We start from the raw sequence: 21,148 nt of genomic DNA, 5'->3' as shown, positions 1-21,148 counted from the left end.
CTTGAAAGCACAAACACTTGTCAGTCCGAACGGGAATTTGCAGTGTTTTCAGACAGTTCTCTTGAAGTATTTACCTAAGCACAGAAATACATTTAACATATTTCACTGGATTCATTTTAAGACCCATGTAGGGTGCTTGTCGCGTTTAGACTTATTTAGTTTATTGTTATCAAAAGAACGTCAGGAAGACTGTTTCAATTTGTTTTTACAGCAGCTAACTGTGTTTTTTTTTGGGGGGGGGGCGGTAACTGGAGGGCAGGTATCTTGTGGAAAATTTGCCCCAGCCTACCCCCCCCCCCCTCTGACGCTGCCACTGGTATGTGCATTATACTACTTATTATACTTCATTGTTTAGAAACCTAAAATCTACTGAAAATATAAATCCTCTACAAGCATTGTGTCGTACCTTCATCTTCACGAGCTGGTTCTGTTCTTTGCGAATGGTTGTCAAGAACAAGAAGAATCCTGTCATGGCGGCCATTTTGGATACTATTTTCATCATCACCCTGTGCTTGAAACGGAGCTGAAAAGGAAAGAATACTCACTGTTGGTTGACCAGACGACAAAATGGGCACGTGACTTTCTCTTTGTCGGTCGAGAGGGAGAGGGTGGGGAGGGGGCTTTGAGACGATGGAACATTTAACCAATTACTCATCTTTACCAATTTAAATTTAAATTTAAAAGTGACAAATCGTTAATTTCAAACAGTTTCTACATGACCCGGGAAGCAGTGAGTTCATAAAGATGTCGTAGAGACACTATAGCTACGGCGATTTGTTATAGTATTGTGACTTCTTTCTTTTTAGCCTAAATTTCGTTTTCATGATGGGGGAAGCAGTACATATGATATTTCAGGAAGGCCATGGGTTTCTAATTTGTTTGGGTATATGATATATCAGTACTACATTTCTGATAAGAATCATCTTTTATGTTTTAGATATCTTCGAATCAGATTAACATATTACAGACATTACGTCATACCTAACTCTGGAGGAACCGGTTGGGCCCTGAGAGGATGAATCTGAAGATCAAGTCGACTCGTATCATGATGGGCATCTTGAATATTACTATCCTCAGTACACTGGACTGGAAAAGAATCTGAAACACAGAAAATGCCGAGACCAGATCAGAATCATCAAGGATGTGACACAGATGTGAAGGATGAGATAGCAAACACGTCTAGTCTCAAGAATGTTATTGAGATGTGACAATAATTCAAATAGCAGTGTTGATGTCAACCATACCAATAGTTACATATGCTTTTTAACCCTCTACCCTCCCTTTTATTTCTGTTATCTTGGGTTCCATATCAATTAAGAGGTTTGACAAATAGTTGGATGCCAATAGTAAAAAACTGATCTGATTTCAAAAATTCAAGAATTTGCAACTCCTTACTTTAATCACAGGAAATTCTTTTTAACATTCGTTTCCTTTGCCTCTATGGATAAGTCACCCCTCCCCTTTACCCCACCACCCTGGCAAAACATTTCTCTATCGAAACAGATAAATGATGACGCAAACCGTATTAATGTCTGTTAATTTGTTACTGCATCAAATTGAACAGTTCCATATACATTAATATTGTGGTCATTTGTTCTATACACGCTTAAATAATGAAAGATTATTGTATGGTCACTATAGAACTTGGGTATGCGGTAACCAGGTGACACGCTCCTACTAACTTTCTGTGACGAGAGGTTAATGTTTAGGCCACAATTTTGAGGATAAATAGTCATAAATTTATATCAGTGACGTAGTAATCTATTAAAAAGTGAAGGGCTTATGGCAAGCCGTTTTAACATTTACCTCGCAATTCGACTTAAGTCGAATACATTTCACTTAAGTGGAATTCAATTTCACTTAAGCAGAATACTATTTAACTTAAGTGGAATTCTATTTCACTTAAGTGGAATACCATTCCACTTAAGCTTAATTGTATTTTACTTAAGCTGAATTCATCAACTTGTCACTGCATTTTACTTAAGCTAAATTGTGTTTCACTTCAGTGGAATTGCATTCCACTTAAGTGGAATTGTATTCCACTTAAGTGGAAATGCATTTCACTTAAGTGGAATTGTATTTTACTTAAGTGGAATACAATTCCACTTAAGTGGAATGTCCTGTCTATTTCACTTAAGTGGAATACAATTCCACTTAAGTGGAAATGCATTCCACTTAAGTGAAATGTGATTGGATAGTCTATTTCACTTAAGTGGAATGTGATTGGCTAGTCTATTCCACTTAAGTGGAATGTGATTGGCTAGTACATTTACCGCCAAACTTTGCCCATGCCTTTGCGCGCCATTATAAACAACTTGCCGCGATACGTGTACGTACGTACGTGGTGTCGATATGTGCACAATGAATATCGGCTGTCCATCGGGATCCAGCTAGCACTTAACATCCGTGCAAGGTGTGTACGTACGTACTTGACGAATACCATTACCAAAATAAAGCCATGGCAAATACATTATAAGTGGTTGGAGCTACAGCCGAAAACGCATTGACAAGGGCAAGAAAACGTTTTACTTTTTGTGGATTTTAGGTTTTGGATGGAATCTTTTATTTCGTCAAAAGTTTCACTATCTAAAAAGTTACGAATTCTGCCTATATTACTTAAACAAGATGTAAGTCGCCTCTGTTGTGCATCATACTGATTGTTCCCCTGTGCAAGTGAGGAAACAACACTTCGAATTGTGTCTCTAACAACAACAATTATTTGATCGCATTCCACCAATGTTAGATGTAAATGATTAGCCGTAGCCATGATGTACACGTGCAACGAGGATCGACTAAATCATCATATGTGATGAGCAATTGAATGCGTTACGACGAACAATACCCTAAATTGTATTTATATGTAAGCCACATATCAACATTTCCACTTAAGTGGAATTGTATTTTACTTAAGCAGAATAGAATTCCACTTAAGTGAAATTGACGCCCAAAAGATGTTATTCCACTTAAGTGAAATTGTATTCCACTTAAGTGGAATACAATTCCACTTAAGTGGAAATGCATTCCACTTAAGTGGAATTGTATTTCACTTAAGTGGAAATGCATTCCACTTAAGTGGAATTGTATTCCACTTAAGTGAAATAGATGGGCTATTTAGCTTAAGTGGAATACAATTCCACTTAAGTGGAAATGTATTCCACTTAAGTGAAATACAATTCCACTTAAGTGGAATGCAATTCCACTTAAGTGGAATTCATTTCCACTTAAGTGAAATAGAAATGTCCATTTCTACTTAAGTGAAATTGAATTCCACTTAAGTGAAATTGAATTCCACTTAAGTGGAATACATTTCACTTAAGTGGAATTCCATTTCACTTAAGTAGAATGTATTCCACTTAAGTGAAATGTATTCGACTTAAGTCTAATTGCGAGGTAAATGTTAAAACGGCTTGCCATAAGGGCTAGAGGGTGAGAAAGGAAGGACTCCGACAAGGCGAGCCGGGGAATTTTCTTAGACGAATTGTAGTTTTGTAGATATTAAGGTTAACCATGCAAATATGATATAGGGACTTTTGCTCTCGAAAACCATAGTTTTTAAGACTTCCATTATTATCATGAACTAATCGATTTATAACTCTACAATCGTGTTTACAACTTTTGATTGCCTGACTATTTAATCTCTTTGTATTAATAATTTCTCCCAAAATGATTGTTTTGACCATTGCATCGAGATAGGTTGCATAATGATTCCTTATTACAACTCAATATATAAAACAAAGAAAGATGTACTACACAAATGAAACAGAAGTGATGGAGATTATAATACCACTTTGTCCAGGCTATACGGGCCTGCTCGAAACTCGAAACATTAACTTTCAGTTCTGTCTTTCAAGTCTTGTATTATTCTGTCTTATGTTTTCTTCGAAAACAATCAAGTATTTTATTTCTCTATTTCGAACTATTATGAATCGACATCGACAGCATTTTATCGAAATTTCTACTTTCTTACAGCAACATTTCTTCTTTTCATCTCAGTACTTCCTTATACCCTATTTCACAATTCACACTCTCCAGGATCGAACAACTGGTCATGCCTGATCGCCGCTACGAGCTCATCCGGCATGATTCGTGGTCCGACCCGGTATGATCCGTGGTCCGATCCAGGATGTTCCGCATCAACCCGTACCAATCCGTAGCGGCCTTTCGATCAGTGGAAACGTTTTGGAACATGTTCAAAAGATTTTCGAGTCCGACCACGGATAAAAAAAGCCTTAGAGGACCGTAGCAGCCCGTATACATTCCTTAGCAACCCGTAGTGGACCATTAGCACTTCCCTAGTATCCGTGATCACGTGATCGGTGACGGATCCACTAAGGGTTGGTACATATAGAAACGGATCGCGATAAGTATTGGTGTGTATGCACCACGTCTTGATTCGACTTGCTGTGCGGGTTGGTTCGTGTTGTGATGGGTTGTACGGCTGGCAACGAATGGAGGCGCCCGACGCTTGGGTCATGTGGTGTAGTTTGTCTATCTGTTCAACGTTCTGTGTTTCTGCATCGACCAGAGGACATCTCCACGTCACTGCAGTGCATAATTCTACCAAAGAAGAGGGCACCAAGACGGAGCCAATAGCCCAGCAATAGCCGCTACAGTGTCATCAGAGACTGGATCCAACGTTGAATCTAGGTCTGGGTCCAGATCTGCCGGCTCCTTCTGTCAAGGTTTTCAGAGGTTCTTCAATGTATGACGGGAGGTATGGAATGAATGACTGCATCGGAAGGTCTGTTTTGATATTACCGTATCAAGCTTTAATAACCGGTAGGAGAAACTTAACAGCCCGAAATGGAATCGCTTCAACCCGCAAGAGTGCCGTAGTGAACCGTTGTAAGCAGTAAGCTATCCGTAAGTTATCTGTACCTATAGCATACGGAGTAGATGAGGAAACTATCCGTATACACAATCCTCCACGGAAGCTGCTGGATCACTTTTCCCTATACCACCGCGCGACCTTGCTAAGTACTGTATAAAACTATAGAAAGGGGGTTTCTCATCGAAATTTGGACATGAACCTCGAACTATTATACTTGGTACATTAATGGCGTGCGCACCGGGGAAGGTAGGGGGCATCCCCAATCTCCAGGTAGGTGTTACAAGGGTGGGGGGTTAAAGAAAATTGTGTGTATCGAAATGCTAACAAAGACTACAGTACAAAGAGGCGGGGGAAATGTTTCAGGGGGAAAAACTTGGCATTCAATCGGCGAAAAATTTGGATCATTTTACTACGGCTGTCTACCCCCCCCCTCCCAACTTATTTTTGTATTCCCAATTAAAAATATTTATTCGCAAAATCTTGCGTTTACTGTTCCTTATATGGTTTGATTTATATCCTAAATATGCCTCAGAATGCCCCATTTGACATATATGTACATTTTCCTTTCCTTGGGGAGGACCCCCAATCCCGGTACATACAGGAGACGGCTACAATGACCCCAGGCAACACCCTTCCACTAAACAACCTCCATTCGCATCTGGCTTTTCCGTAAAGGTTCAGGCCCCTACTTTAAACAGTCGGATTAAAGTTTTAATTTATTATTGTTTATTAGGAGAACCGTCCGTATTTACCGGCTCATTATGTAGACCTGTATTATATCCAATATGTATGCCAAATATTGCACCGTTTGGACCCTATTTTTTATATTAAATGATGCACACTAGAGCGTCCCCCCCCCCCCCCAATACCTGAGATTCGGCCTCGATGACTTCCACGACAGTACCCCTCCGTTTTAAAATACTTCATTCGTATTTGGACCACCTATAAAGTCAGTCGGGAGAATTTGCGAGTCTATTTAGTATTTATTGGCACAATCTTGCATTTATATCTATTTTTATAGACGTAATATTATAACCTAAAAAATGCCCCATTATACACAGTTTGATGTTGAAAAAAGTATTTTTCTCGCCCGGGAGTTTCTTTCACATGAGTCGACTCCAAGACCCCAGAATAGTCTCCCTCCTTTATAAAAATCCTTCTCTTACCTCCGGCCCATTCCACTATAGGTCAGTGACCTACATTAACCAGTCGAGGAACTTGGTTAAGATGGAGTACCCAACCCCCTACCCTTCACAGAAGTCTGCTTTTAGTACCCCAAATGAGGTACCCACACTTTTAAATCCGCTCTAGTTCCCTGTCAGAAATTAAAGTTCAGACTCCTATACCTTCATCAGTCTTTGAATTTGACTACGATGTACGATGATTTGTTTACTTTTGGCGCTCCATGTGTTTTACGCACAACAGAAAGTACAACGAATTTTGAAAGCACGGATGAGTACGAATTGAGTGAGCCTAGTAGCGGGAGAAATCGTATCAGGACAATTCCTCTGGAAAATTCCCCCTGAAAACCTTCCCCCGGATAATTGCCCCCACCCCAGGACAACTGCCCCCATGAAATCTGCTCTCGGACAACTGCCCCCGGACTACTACCCCTGGACAATTTCCCCCGGACAACCAGTGGCGGAGCGTCCATATAGTCAGGGGGGCGGATGCCCCCCTGACGGGCTCAAATGGACTGCTGGCGCCCTTTTCAGCTCTTTACCAGAGCCGTATATAGAGACAGAGCCGTATATAGAGAGAGTTTGGCCAACTGGCGATTTGTGACGTCACACGCAAACCATCAACGAGGTAAATGAATCATTTACCTCGTTGCAAACCATGGGCATCAAAATAGGTCCAGTTGTCGTTACCAGTTGCGCGAAACACGAAAAACACCACACACAATATATAGCAGCTTTGCACACTTGCGAACAAACGAAGCGACTCAGAATGTCAGATTTTGACAGGCATACGAGGAACAAAATGGATATCAGGTAATGAATTAGAGTATGCGTTAGTTAATGACATTTACGTTTATCTTCACACCTGAAATGCATAGAAAACTAGCTGAAAACCTGTCATTACACTTGTTTTATTTTACGCCTCATACTACTAGTCCTACTTTAGTCATACAAACGAAAAGCACACATTACAGTCCTGGCTAGGCTAGATTACAGACGCACAACTATAGCATCAGGCCTACATTAATAGATCCTTCAATTAAATAAAGTAGGCCTACACATAAAATGCAAATTTATGCTTCACTGATCTTTTCAGGTTTGCCAAAAGTAGTTGTACCAGAGGTCATTGTATTAAACTCCATAAGTTACACATAGTAGGATTAATATTCGGCATAACTTTTTCTCTAAAGTCTAATACAACTTATACAAGGGTTGTGAATGGATGGAATGGTTTGCCTGAGAAGGTTGAATTGCAAGAAGTGTGAATGGGTTTAAGAATACTTTGGATGAGTACATTAAGCATTGTAATTGGGTATGACATTTGATGTCCCCGGTTTTATTCCTCTCATATAGTCTTAGGGTCCTTAATGGGGACTTGAGTGTCTCTCCTGGTCTTTTTTTCTACTAAACTAAACTATATACTTGAGTGTAGGAGTTAGCAATAGTTGGGAGTCTGTGGGCAAACCTAAGACTGATATTGTGGTGTTAATTTCTCAGGAATGTAGTACTAGGCTATAGTAGGTGCAACAGATTGAATGGGTCTGTCGAGAAAAAAACCCCGGCAACAACTGAATACTGGTGTATGTTGTAGCTTATGTATTTTCCATTAACATATATACTATACGGTCATGTCCTTAATAAGGTTTCATGGATCACACTGACATAGTGTGCCTACTTGTCAGTGTTGTCAACTGAGCACAGGGCTGATGACATCATTCAGTTTGTTATTATGCAGACAGCAAATGGCCATAATGATAATTATTAATTGTAACTTATTCTTCATACTGCCCTTACTGGCCTTACCTGAACAGTGATGTATAAAAATGCAAGAAGTCGTTAAGCTTTTCATTTAAGAATCGTTTCAGCCTGTCCTATTTCAAACAGATGATTGGCAGGTTTCCACGTTACATAGCTTATCAAAATGGAGCTGTTCTGTAAAGCAAGAAAATCACACATATGCATGCATACAAACACACTCATATAACAATTTCTGAATATCTTTTCAGCTGCCCAAAGGTACTGGAATGCAAGCTCTGTTGGGTGAATTAAAAAACCCTCATTGTACTCTTTTATTATGGTCGGCATAGCTAACCAGCAATGATGGTGATGTGGATTTGACAGTGCCTAGACAAGAATTCAATAGCAGCTTTGTGTTGAAGTGGGTTCAACTTGCTCAAGGCCATGACAGGATGACAACTAGACATCAGGATGAATTATCTGTTGCAGAGCTCTATAAACCAGGCAGTTGTTAAAACATCCATTGGGTGACCCTCACAGTCTACCAGGCACTGCATCGCAGAAGCAAAATGAAGTGTGTGTGATACCTTCATCTTATGAGAGTGGAATGGTATCAGTGTGGCCTCTGTCAATTTGGCTTCAAGTCTTTGTTTTCTTGAAAACTGAGAAGATCTTTCAGTGGTTTCACACTGACCTCTGTACTTGACAATTCATGTGTATTTGCCAGCTCAGGAGGAAGCCAGATTTTAATTACATTAACCAATGCTGACTTTTTTTTTGGACATGTGGTACATCTGCAAGGAGGTGAAGGAAGCAGTTGGAGTTGCATGGATGTGGAATCTTGTTGATAGTCTGGCAGTCTTATCCACAGATTATCCCAAAGCTTCTCCACATTGCCCCATTCATTACTTATTACATTGATAAACTTGAAAATTGCAGGAATCTAACGAAGCACCCATCAAGGGAATTTGTTTGTATAATTATTGAAAGCTGTGACCTTCTGATGTGACAGACTAATGTGAAATAAAGGGCAGTAGATTACCTTGTAAATGAACCTTGTTATTGTTTGATTGTATCTAATGTTTGCAATTTCTAATTTTAAGTTGCATGCTACCAATTGAAACATAATTCTTTCTCTATTAATGTGATATAAATACTTCTCCTTAAAGGGTGTGAAGACTCCCGCACAAAGAAACGTCTCATGCCGGTTATCTGACCTAGTTTCGAATGCGGTGTCACAGAAGTGTTAGACACCACCATTGATCCCAGAAAATACACACACAGCTTGCTACCATCTGTAAGTAGACATTAGTGTACAGTCAATACAAACATCACGGTCAATACCCACAACACAGTGCACATAGCAGCGTGGACATCTCAGGTCTAGATAAAAGATAACAAGGTATCAGGTTTCATTACTGTCTGCATTTTGTAGCGACACAAAAAAAACTTCACTTGCAAGCAACGGAAAGTAAACTTTTTCAGAGCGCGGCATGCGGTTTAGGGCGAGTCTTCAATACCTTTAAATATACTGCATCGGTTGTTGTCACTTGATCATTTGCTTGTGTGTGAGCTAAACAGCTTAAATAATATGTAAAAAAATAATACAAACTTTCAAATTGCCAGATATTTACTTGCTCAAAATCATTATCCAATCATGATTTGTTGCTATCCTTGAGTCCATTATTCAGATGATGAGGCAGATTCCCTTCAACTCTCCATGATGAAGGTAAAACCTTATATCTTAACCTACTGCCATTGAGTGTCCATTTGAAAGTTTCAAACACACAAGTGCATTGATTAAAACAAAGACTTTATTGCTGTGGTTGCAGGAACTGGATTTCAGTCTAGTAGTCACTCACCAGGTTCATCTTTATCACAGTCTGGTAACTGTGGCTTTTTATGTTAGGAGTTTTTCTTCAGAGCACATGTCACCTTTGATTAGTAAAAAAGTCCTGAAATTCAGGGAGTTAAAATTTACTGTCTAAAGATAATTTAAAAAGATTTTTTTAACTTCAATCGTCAATGTGGGTGTTACTGATGCAATGACTTTCTGGCATAAGTGCATTTATAATGTGTTAAAACTTGAAAGGTGTATCATACTGCATCCCCCCCCCCCCCCCCTCTTAATTTGCACTCCGTTGGAATGCACAGTTTTGCTTATTAATGAAATACCAGTTAACACTAAATTTTCAAGTCTACCTTTAAAACAGTCAAACGAAACCGTGCATTGCCTAAGCTAGGCCTACGCAATAGTTTGAACATTTCTTTATCAACATGTGGTGACAGGGCTCTTAAGATAATTCAGTGACCAAGACAAGAGTGTAGGATAGTCTTTGAAATAAGCATGACTAAGGCTAGGCTACCAGTACCATAATTAGGCTTGGCCTAGTGGTCTTTGAAATGTAGCCTAGGCCCCTGCTACTTTGATAAATGATAGTTGACTGCATCCAAATTAAACCAAGGGCTAGGCTATACTTTTGAAGAAGAAAAAATTAGGCTGAATTCATGTTAGCCTAAAAAGGCTAGGCCAATGCTGACAATAAACACAAACCAAGATCATTTAACCATTTGGGCACTTGTTTATGGCATACTAAAAAGGGTCTATATAATTAGGCCTGTATGTGTACACAACCCACAAGTTGCCAATGAGTATAGACCTAGCCTAACTAGTTTAGGCCTAGGCTACTTTGTTTTCCTTAGACCTAGTTTAATTGGGCCTTATACTGTGCCATATTATGTAATGTGCTATAACAGTTGTAGTAATAGAAGGAATGGTCCAGGTCTAATATAAGCCCAGGCTTAACTTATGCTTCGGGCTTAACTAAGGATTAGGGCTTTACGTGATGCCTAGAGGCTAGCCCACCCTCTTACATTAAACTAAAAGTGATACTTTTTTAGGCTAGGCATAGCCTAGGCATACAATAACTAGGAATTAGGATAACTATATGTGCGACTGAAACTGCCATGCCTATGATTAGGAGAGCTGGCATAATGAAATCGAATTTGTGGATCGTAAAACGAGAGAGAATAGCCATGCATGTAATTACAGAAACCAGCCTGAACGTAAAATTCTCGCATTGCTTGTACTTTACTCGTATTACACTAGGGCCTATGGCTAGTATGGGCCTAGGCTACACAGACTTTTTTTCATTAGATCTCCATCTCGTTCTTTCTACTTCCAAAAAATTCCTCTTCTTTTATGGTCAGTCGGATAATCAAACAACAATATCCATGTTCTGACCGATTGCAGCATCCCCAGCACCATTTCTTTCATAATTTCGTACTTTTTTCGTTTACACAAACGATAGTCTATACACTGTGAGTATGCGTGTCGTCTGCTATAAAGTGTTCAAGTGGACCTATTTTACCACCCTGTGTGGGCGTTTTCCCTCTCGACCAATCCAAATCGGTTACATGGTTGGCCAAACTCTCTCTATATACGGCTCTGGTAAAGAGCAGAGCCGTATATATAGAGAGTTTGGCCAACCATGTAACCGATTTGGATTGGTCGAGAGGGAAAACGCCCACACAGGGTGGTAAAATAGGTCCACTTGAAAACTTTATAGCAGACGACACGCATACCCACAGTGTATAGACTATCGTTTGTGTACACGAAAAAAGTACGAAATTATGAAAGAAATAGTGCTGGGGATGCTGCAATCGGTCAGAACATGGATATTGTTGTTTGATTTTCCGACTGACCATCAAAGAAGAGGATTTTTTTGGAAGTAGAAAGAACAAGATGGAGATCTAATGAAAAAAAGTCTGTGTAGCCTGGGCCCATACTAGCCATAGGCCCTAGTGTAATACGAGTAATGTACAAGCAATGCGAGAATTTTACGTTCAGACTGGTTTCTATAATTACATTCATGGCTATTCTCTCTCGTTTTACGATCCACAAATTCGATTTCATTATGCCAGCTCTCCTAATCATAGGCATGACAGTTTCAGTCGCACATAGTTATCCTAATTCCTAGTTATTGTATGCCTAGCCTAAAAAAGTATCACTTTTAGTTTAATGTAAAAGGGTGGGCTAGCCTCTAGGCATCACGTAAAGCCCTATTCCTTAGTTAAGCCCAAAGCATAAGTTAAGCCTGGGCTTAGTTAGACCTGGACCATTCTTGCTATTACTACAACTGTTATAGCACATAACATAATATGGCACAGTATAAGGCCCAATTAAACTAGGCCTAAGGAAAACAAAGTAGCCTAGGCCTAAACTAGTTAGGCTAGGTCTATACTCATTGGCAACTTGTGGGTTGTGTACACATACAGGCCTAATTATATAGACCCTTTCAGTATGCCATAAACAAGTGCCCAAATGGTTAAATGATCTTGGTTGTGTTAATTGTCAGCATTGGCCTAGCCTTTTTAGGCTAACATGAATTCAGCCTAATTTTTTCTTCTTCAAAAGTATAGCCTAGGCCTTGGTTTAATTTGGATGCAGTCAACTATCATTTATCAAAGTAGCAGGGGCCTAGGCTACATTTCTAAGATCACTAGGCCAAGGCTAATTATGGTATGGTTTTGTGTCGCTAGAAAATGCAGACAGTAATGAAACCTGATACCTTGTTATCTTTTATCTAGACCTGAGACGTCCACGCTGCTATGTGCACTGTTTTGTGGGTATTGACCGTGATGTTGTATTGACTGTACACTAATGTCTATTTACAGATGGTAGCAAGCTGTGTGTGTATTTTCTGGGATCAATGGTGGTGTCTAACACTTCTGTGACACCGCATTCGAAACTAGGTCAGATAACCGGCATGAGACGTTTCTTTGTGCGGGAGTCTTCACACCCTTTAAGGAGAAGTATTTATATCACATTAATAGAGAAAGAATTATGTTTCAATTGGTAGCATGCAACTTAAAATTAGAAATTGCAAACATTAGATACAATCAAACAATAACAAGGTTCATTTACAAGGTAATCTACTGCCCTTTATTTCACATTAGTCTGTCACATCAGAAGGTCACAGCTTTCAATAATTATACAAACAAATTCCCTTGATGGGTGCTTCGTTAGATTCCTGCAATTTTCAAGTTTATCAATGTAATAAGTAATGAATGGGGCAATGTGGAGAAGCTTTGGGATAATCTGTGGATAAGACTGCCAGACTATCAACAAGATTCCACATCCATGCAACTCCAACTGCTTCCTTCACCTCCTTGCAGATGTACCACATGTCCAAAAAAAGTCAGCATTGGTTAATGTAATTAAAATCTGGCTTCCTCCTGAGCTGGCAAATACACATGAATTGTCAAGTACAGAGGTCAGTGTGAAACCACTGAAAGATCTTCTCAGTTTTCAAGAAAACAAAGACTTGAAGCCAAATTGACAGAGGCCACACTGATACCATTCCACTCTCATAAGATGAAGGTATCACACACACTTCATTTTGCTTCTGCGATGCAGTGCCTGGTAGACTGTGAGGGTCACCCAATGGATGTTTTAACAACTGCCTGGTTTATAGAGCTCTGCAACAGATAATTCATCCTGATGTCTAGTTGTCATCCTGTCATGGCCTTGAGCAAGTTGAACCCACTTCAACACAAAGCTGCTATTGAATTCTTGTCTAGGCACTGTCAAATCCACATTACCATCATTGCTGGTTAGCTATGCCGACCATAATAAAAGAGTACAATGAGGGTTTTTTAATTCACCCAACAGAGCTTGCATTCCAGTACCTTTGGGCAGCTGAAAAGATATTCAGAAATTGTTATATGAGTGTGTTTGTATGCATGCATATGTGTGATTTTCTTGCTTTACAGAACAGCTCCATTTTGATAAGCTATGTAACGTGGAAACCTGCCAATCATCTGTTTGAAATAGGACAGGCTGAAACGATTCTTAAATGAAAAGCTTAACGACTTCTTGCATTTTTATACATCACTGTTCAGGTAAGGCCAGTAAGGGCAGTATGAAGAATAAGTTACAATTAATAATTATCATTATGGCCATTTGCTGTCTGCATAATAACAAACTGAATGATGTCATCAGCCCTGTGCTCAGTTGACAACACTGACAAGTAGGCACACTATGTCAGTGTGATCCATGAAACCTTATTAAGGATGTAGTAATAATGACGACGACTGATTCATTTGATTACACCTTTAATGAGGTTTTAAACAACAAAACACAACCAGCAAAACGAACCCAAGTATATAACACGTATAAGGCAGAATAATGCATGGAAGGCCGTAAATGTCAAAAACACCTACAGCTAAGATTAACAATATAATACAATATAATACAATAACACCACATTCTCCCCATCTAAAAGAGAAACCAGAAAAACACTTGACAACGTTCGACATAGAAGTATGTTAAAGGTCCAAACGATCAGGAGGTTTACCCTTCCTCGCTGAACGCCTTATGCTTAAAGTCTCTTTTACAGCCAAACTATCTTCAGCTTCACAACCCACTGGGATAGAGCTTTTTTTATCAACACTTGGGGCTTCCTCAGTCAAATCCCTACTATCAACTAAAAGTTCAGTTCCATTTCCGCCCTTAGGCCCCCCCTGAGGTCATTATTCTCTACCACACCAACAGGGGCTAGATGACGGAGTGAGACTGTCGATTCTCTGCCGTCCTGAAAACGGACATGAGCATACTGGGGGTTAGCCTGAATGAGCTCAGCCTCATCGACTAGTGGATCCGTTTTATGAGCACGAACATGACGTTTAACAAGCACAGGACCTGGCGAGCAAAGCCAGGAAGGGACAGAGACCCCAGAGGAGGATCTCCTGTGGAACTTAAAAAATCTCTCGTGTGGTGTTTGATTAGTAGTAGTACACACGAGGGACCGAACTGAGTGTAGGGCATCAGGTAGGACTTCCTGCCAGTGCTTAGCAGGTAGTCCTCTTGTTTCTAGGGCTAACATTATTGTTTTCCAAACTATCCCATTGTACCTCTCAGTTTGACCGTTACCTTGAGGGTTATAGCTTGTCGTTCTACTACATGCCACACCCCTCAACATAAGAAATTCAGTAAGTTCCTTACTCAAGAATGCTGCCCCCCTGTCAGAGTGGATGTATGCTGGGGTTCCGAATAGGGAGAAAACCTGACAGAGGCAAGCAATAACTGTTGACGACGTCATATCGGAACATGGGAAAATAAACGGAAATCTTGAAAACTCATCGACTACTGTCAGAAAGTAAATATTTCTATTGGTGCTAGGCAGTGGTCCCTTAAAGTCTATGTTGAGCCTCTCAAAGGGTTGAGTAGCCTTAACTAGGGGTGAATTACAAGGCTTGTAAAATCTGGGTTTAAGCTTTGCACAGACCTTACAAGCTGCTGTCATCTTCCTCACTTCCTCTATCCCGAATGGAAGGTTCTTCGATTTGATGAAGTGCCACATTCTAGTAACTCCTGGATGACACAACGCATTGTGAAGCTCAGCGAAATTGTCTTCTATGCTAATTGCCGAACAGAATGCTCTAGTCAATGTGTCGGGTGGAATGTTTTCACTTCCTGGGCGATAGACGATATCAAACGTGAAACACGAAAGTTCTATTCTCCAACGCCTCATTTTCTCATTCTTTATCTTGCCCTTGTGCTGAATGTCAAATACATAACTGACAGACTTTTGGTCAGTCGTCAGTTTAAACCGCCTGCCGATTAGGTAATATGACCAATGGCGGACTGCTTCAATGATAGCTAGTGCTTCCTTCTCAACTGCTGGGTGATTCTTCTCAGCTCCATTCAACGGACGGGAGAAAAAGGCGACTGGCCGTCCAGCTTGATTTAGTGTCGCTGCTATAGCTACTCCTGAGGCATCTGTTTCCACTTCGAAAGGAATAGTTTCATCAATTGCCGTTACTACAGAGTTTTCAATGTCTGCTTTCAGACGATCAAAGGCTTTCACAGCCTCCTCCCCCAAAGGAAATGTGGGGGATTCAGTCAGTGGTTTAATTTTGGAAGAAAAGTTAGGTATCCAGCGGGCGTAATAAGCAAACATTCCCATACAACGTCGAAGGGCCTTCAAATTCTGGGGGATAGGCAGTTCCTTCAAAGGGCGGAGCCGCTCGGGGTCAGGTCGCAATTCTCCATCTTCAATTACATACCCTAGGATACTCAGTTGCTTAGTCGCGATAACGCTTTTGTTTTCGTTAAAGGTAATGTTCTTTCGACGAGCGGCATCCAGGAATTTCGCTTGGTTTCGTACTAATTCGGCTTCATTCGCACCTCCTACTGTTACATCATCTAGATAGGCAAACGTTGCCTCGAGGCCCTCTTCCTTGATAAAATTATCAATTTCTCTCTGGAAACAGGGAACTCCATTTGTTATCCCGAATGGGAGCCTAGTATACTGGTATAGGCCCCTATCAGCCTCAAAGGCAGTATATAGTCTATCCTCGGGCTGTAAGGGTATTTGGTGGTAAGCACTGCGCAGATCGAATGTACTGAAAACTTTGTACCGGGCGATACTGTTCACAATGTCATCAATGCGGGGCAGTGGGTAGCTGTCTGGCAGCGTATAGCGATTTATTGTCTCCGAATAGTCTATGACCAGCCGTTTCTTGTGGTTGTCGTTTTTCGTTACCACCACTTGGGCCCTCCAGGGTGAGTTACTTGGCTCAATTATTCCTTCTTTTAGCAATCGTTGGACTTCGCTACTTATGAAATGTCTATCATCCGCGCTGTATCGTCGAGACTTTGTTGCAATGGGTTTACAATCAGCTGCCAGATTAGCAAAAGGTTTAACAGGGTCAACCTCCATAGCGACTAGAGGTTCATTTCCCTGCTGGTCCAGCTTAGCATCGGCAAAAGCACACAGTACCAACGGAGGCAATGCGCCACCGTACTCCAAGATGACGCGTTCATGCTTTATTTGGAAATCTAGTCCTAACAGGACATCGGCGCAGAGATCCGACATAATATATAGCTGTGTTTTTGGATACTGCTGACTATTTAGCTCGATTAAAACTTCACACTTTTGAGAGGACTTTTGTTCAAAAGATGTGGCTGCCATACGAACTGACAATTCTGCTCGCTTCGCGGACAATCCGAGCTTCTCCACAAGATCAGGATGTATGAAGCTATCGGTACTTCCACTATCAACCAGACAGTTAGCGATTTTACCGTTAACCTTAATTTCTATCATTGATCTAGTCAGGGATGTCCCAGCTGACGCAATTGTTGGTCTGTCAAACAAAGCTGAAGCTGTAGAGGCCCTTTGGGAGTTAGCATTTTGCGATGACCGGCACATTTTCCAAAAATGACCCTTTTTGCCACAATTGTTACAGTCCTCATCTCGTGCAGGGCATTCTGAACGAGGATGTCTTTTGTAGCCACAGAAATAACACTTGCCAGGAGCGCCGAAACTAGCTCCCCGAAGTGATTCTTGTGATTGCTTGCTTACGCGGGCAGCTGCACTTACAGATGAGTTTTCTGCACCTATTGTTGAACCACAGCTGTAAGATTCTGAATTCTTTTGAGCCGCCTCAAGTGACCTAGCTTGGTCGAACATTGTCTGCAAATCTAATTTCTTATTTTCTAGTAACCGCTGTCTAATAATTTGCGAGTACAACCCACTAATGAACGAGTCTCGAATATATTCATTTCGGTTTTGTTCTGCCGTTACCGCTTTAAAGTCACATTCTTTAGCTAATGCTTTAAGTGTCTGAAGATACTCGTCGAGTGATTCCCCTGCATTTTGTTTACGCGTAGCAAGCCTATGTCTAGCAAATATTTCACTTGTTGGTTTCAAATAAAGTTCCTTCAAGATCTTTAGTGCAGCTCCGTATGTAGTGCACTCTGAGATAGTTTCGTATATTCGTGGTGATACGAAATTAGTCAGTATACTAAGTTTATCAATCTCACCCGTACTAGGCGTTGGTAGTACTTGCACGAAATTTTCGAATGTTTTGATCCAGTGAGCCCACTCCTTCGAAGCACTGTTCGAATTTGGGTCAGTCTCTAGTCTCTCTGGTCTGAGAATTCTCTCCATTATTGTTGTTTAAATTGTAGTAATAATGACGACGACTGATTCATTTGATTACACCTTTAATGAGGTTTTAAACAACAAAACACAACCAGCAAAACGAACCCAAGTATATAACACGTATAAGGCAGAATAATGCATGGAAGGCCGTAAAGGTCAAAAACACCTACAGCTAAGATTAACAATATAATACAATATAATACAATAACACCACAAAGGACATGACCGTATAGTATATATGTTAATGGAAAATACATAAGCTACAACATACACCAGTATTCAGTTGTTGCCGGGGTTTTTTTCTCGACAGAACCATTCAATCTGTTGCACCTACTATAGCCTAGTACTACATTCCTGAGAAATTAACACCACAATATCAGTCTTAGGTTTGCCCACAGACTCCCAACTATTGCTAACTCCTACACTCAAGTATATAGTTTAGTTTAGTAGAAAAAAAGACCAGGAGAGACACTCAAGTCCCCATTAAGGACCCTAAGACTATATGAGAGGAATAAAACCGGGGACATCAAATGTCATACCCAATTACAATGCTTAATGTACTCATCCAAAGTATTCTTAAACCCATTCACACTTCTTGCAATTCAACCTTCTCAGGCAAACCATTCCATCCATTCACAACCCTTGTATAAGTTGTATTAGACTTTAGAGAAAAAGTTATGCCGAATATTAATCCTACTATGTGTAACTTATGGAGTTTAATACAATGACCTCTGGTACAACTACTTTTGGCAAACCTGAAAAGATCAGTGAAGCATAAATTTGCATTTTATGTGTAGGCCTACTTTATTTAATTGAAGGATCTATTAATGTAGGCCTGATGCTATAGTTGTGCGTCTGTAATCTAGCCTAGCCAGGACTGTAATGTGTGCTTTTCGTTTGTATGACTAAAGTAGGACTAGTAGTATGAGGCGTAAAATAAAACAAGTGTAATGACAGGTTTTCAGCTAGTTTTCTATGCATTTCAGGTGTGAAGATAAACGTAAATGTCATTAACTAACGCATACTCTAATTCATTACCTGATATCCATTTTGTTCCTCGTATGCCTGTCAAAATCTGACATTCTGAGTCGCTTCGTTTGTTCGCAACGAGCACAGTGTGCAAAGCTGCTATATATTGTGTGTGGTTTTTTTCGTGTTTCGCGCAACTGGTAACGACAACTGGACCTATTTTGATGCCCATGGTTTGCGTGTGACGTCACAAATCGCCAGTTGGCCAAACTCTCTCTATATACGGCTCTGCTCTTTACCACTTTTTACTTATTCTAGATTATTGACTTTTCTATTGCGCTCTCATCTACTTATTGACATTTGTCACATTTTGTTGGTGTAATTTGGCGTTGACACCTATTCATTCTTCGTTTATCTGCAAATTAGCTAGGCTTGGAAAGGGTCATTTCTGGCGATCTATGGAGTATCTTTACTCAAATATTTTCTGTACGCTACTCGCCAACCAGTGGTGGCGCTCCGCTTAGATAGTGTCGAAAGCGCCCCTACTGACCATTCTCGCCCCTCCGGAACAATACCCCTAGCTCCGCCGCTGCGGACAACTGCCCCCCGGACAACTGCCCCCCGGACAACTGACCCCCGGACAACTGCCCCCGGACAACTGACCCCCGGACTTTTACCCCCGGGAAAATTCCCCCTGGACAATTGCCCCCCGGGCAACTGCCCCGGGCTATTACCCCCAGGACAATTCCCCCAGGACAAGTGCCCCCAGAACAACTGCCCCCGGACTATTAACCCCTGGACATCGGAAAACTGCCCCGGACAACTGCCCCGGACTATTACCCCCCAGGACAATTCCCCCCAGGACAATTCCCCCCAGGACAAGTGCCCCCAGGACAACTGCCCCTGGACATCGAACAACTGCCCCCGGACAACTGCCCCGAACTATTACCCCCAGGAAAATTCCCCCTGGACAATTGCCCACCGGACAACTGCCCGGGCTATTACCCCCAGGTTCATACCTGTATAGAAATTATAGAGTAATTTCTAATTTCTAATATCGACGGCTGAGGGTTGTCAAGTGAATGGCACAGATCGCTGGTAAACTGACCTTCTTATAGAGCCAGGGGACGGTACCCTAAAACAATACAACTTCCTGCCCAGCCCAAATAAGGAGATAAATGAAAATATACCAGAGTGAATGAAAATATACGTAAACGAAACATTTACCACGCTTCACACCTCTGGTAAATGTTCTGTGTAGGATCATAGCTCTAACCGCCTCAGGCATGGTTTGCGGTCTACTTCAGCGTTACCAGCGACAGTTGACGAAAAAACGCTAGATTTGCGAAAATAAAACCCTAGAAAACGCTAAATGGTAGTTTCCCTAACATTCGTGTTGTTTGGAGTCAATTTAGCACAGATTCGTAGGATGAATGGTCACCGATCACAAAATAGATAGTTGATTGGAGTGATAGTCTGACCCAGAAAATTTGAAAAAAATATGGAAATTTTCGGTAGGAAATTCCGAAGATTGGGCAAAAATACTCAAAATAAATTTGGATGGGTCTCCAAGTAAGAATTTTGTCTAAATAATCTGAAAAGTGGTCAATTTTTGGTAAATTTAACTAGTTTTAGGAAAAAAACGGTAGAGTTACCAAAATTAGAAAAAACGTGCGCTAGAACCCCACAAATGACTAAAAACGCTAGATCTAGTGTAAAAACGCTAACTCTGGTAACACTGGTCTACTTATATCAGATTCATTGTTTCAAACGCACTAACTTTCGGTTTGTGGTCTGTGTAGTTTCATCGCTTCTCGGCCTTATGTGTTCCATTGATAATGACCATAGCCAATGTTGTTTATTCCGTTATGATTATTTCTGTATTGTGTACTCTGTAGTTTACACTAAGCCCATATGCTAAATGTATACTAGAACTAACCCTTTTGTGGAATCCATATTAGTTGATGTATGTTCTGTAGCTCCCTTGGTGACAGTCCTTGTCAGAGGTTGACCCTAAATAGTTTTGCTATACTGTTTGTTGGTACATATGCTATGTTTTTGAGAGACTTATATATTGTGTTATATTATTTTAGTATTTATGCATTTAGTTGTCTATAAGGAACATGCTTGTAATTGGGTTAGGACAGTTAGCACTTGACACAGACTTACTGCATTGGTGTCCGTAATTGAATGCCACGTCGGCTAGATGTGAGCTTTATGCTATTTACTGGAAACATATTTCATTTATATTTATCCTTAATGATTAGAATGTACTTGTTGTAGATTTGTCCCATAATTAGTTGGCACTGAGCCCATTGTATTGATTATTGGTACGTAAGTTAAGGCCACTCATTTGACAACCCTCCGCCGTCGATAGGATGTGGGAGACATCACCATTAGAAATTACCTTATAATTCTATACAGGTCCTTTGGGTTTGGGCTGGCGAGACTAACGCCCTGGTCGTAAGATGCCCCTCCCC

General features: G+C 40.7%; 2 protein-coding genes across 4 annotated transcripts in view; both read right to left on the bottom strand.

Moving 5' to 3' along the window:
* The window catches only part of LOC139958350 (uncharacterized), a 32,809-nt gene that overhangs the window by 2,406 nt on the left and 9,255 nt on the right, over positions 1-21,148 (bottom strand). For both annotated transcript variants that reach the window (XM_071955368.1, XM_071955360.1), the window contains exons 2-3: positions 982-1,098; positions 407-523 (exon numbers count right to left, since the gene is read on the bottom strand). In XM_071955368.1, coding sequence (XP_071811469.1) covers positions 407-523; positions 982-1,098 — 234 coding nt within the window. The remainder of the gene's footprint in view (positions 1-406; positions 524-981; positions 1,099-21,148) is intronic.
* Positions 13,352-19,299, bottom strand: LOC139960275 (uncharacterized). Of its 2 annotated transcripts, none has more exons than XR_011790461.1 (2): positions 18,738-19,299; positions 13,352-13,450 (listed from the first exon to the last, which is right to left on the bottom strand). XR_011790461.1 is itself a non-coding variant. In XM_071958531.1 (2 exons), the coding sequence occupies exons 1-2, from the start codon at positions 17,703-17,705 to the stop codon at positions 13,370-13,372; spliced, it is 2,748 nt and encodes a 915-aa protein (XP_071814632.1). In that variant the 5' UTR covers positions 17,706-17,929; the 3' UTR covers positions 13,355-13,369. The 2 variants fall into 2 exon arrangements, 1 of the variants encoding a protein (XP_071814632.1); XM_071958531.1 differs by lacking the exon at positions 18,738-19,299 and adding an exon at positions 15,039-17,929 and having other exon boundaries at positions 13,355-13,450.

The sequence above is a fragment of the Apostichopus japonicus genome, chromosome 3 (assembly GCF_037975245.1).
Source record: "Apostichopus japonicus isolate 1M-3 chromosome 3, ASM3797524v1, whole genome shotgun sequence".
Lineage (NCBI taxonomy): Eukaryota > Metazoa > Echinodermata > Holothuroidea > Aspidochirotida > Stichopodidae > Apostichopus > Apostichopus japonicus.
This window is presented reverse-complemented; position numbering and strand designations above follow the sequence as displayed.

Coding starts and splice junctions, on each gene's coding strand:
- LOC139960275 (XM_071958531.1), bottom strand. CDS start 17,705: ATGGAGAGAATTCTCAGACCAGAGAGACTAGAGACTGACCCAAATTCG. Junction 13,451..15,038: donor AGATGACAGCAGCTTGTAAG/GTCTGTGCAAAG, acceptor ATATCTTTTCAG/CTGCCCAAAGGTACTGGAAT.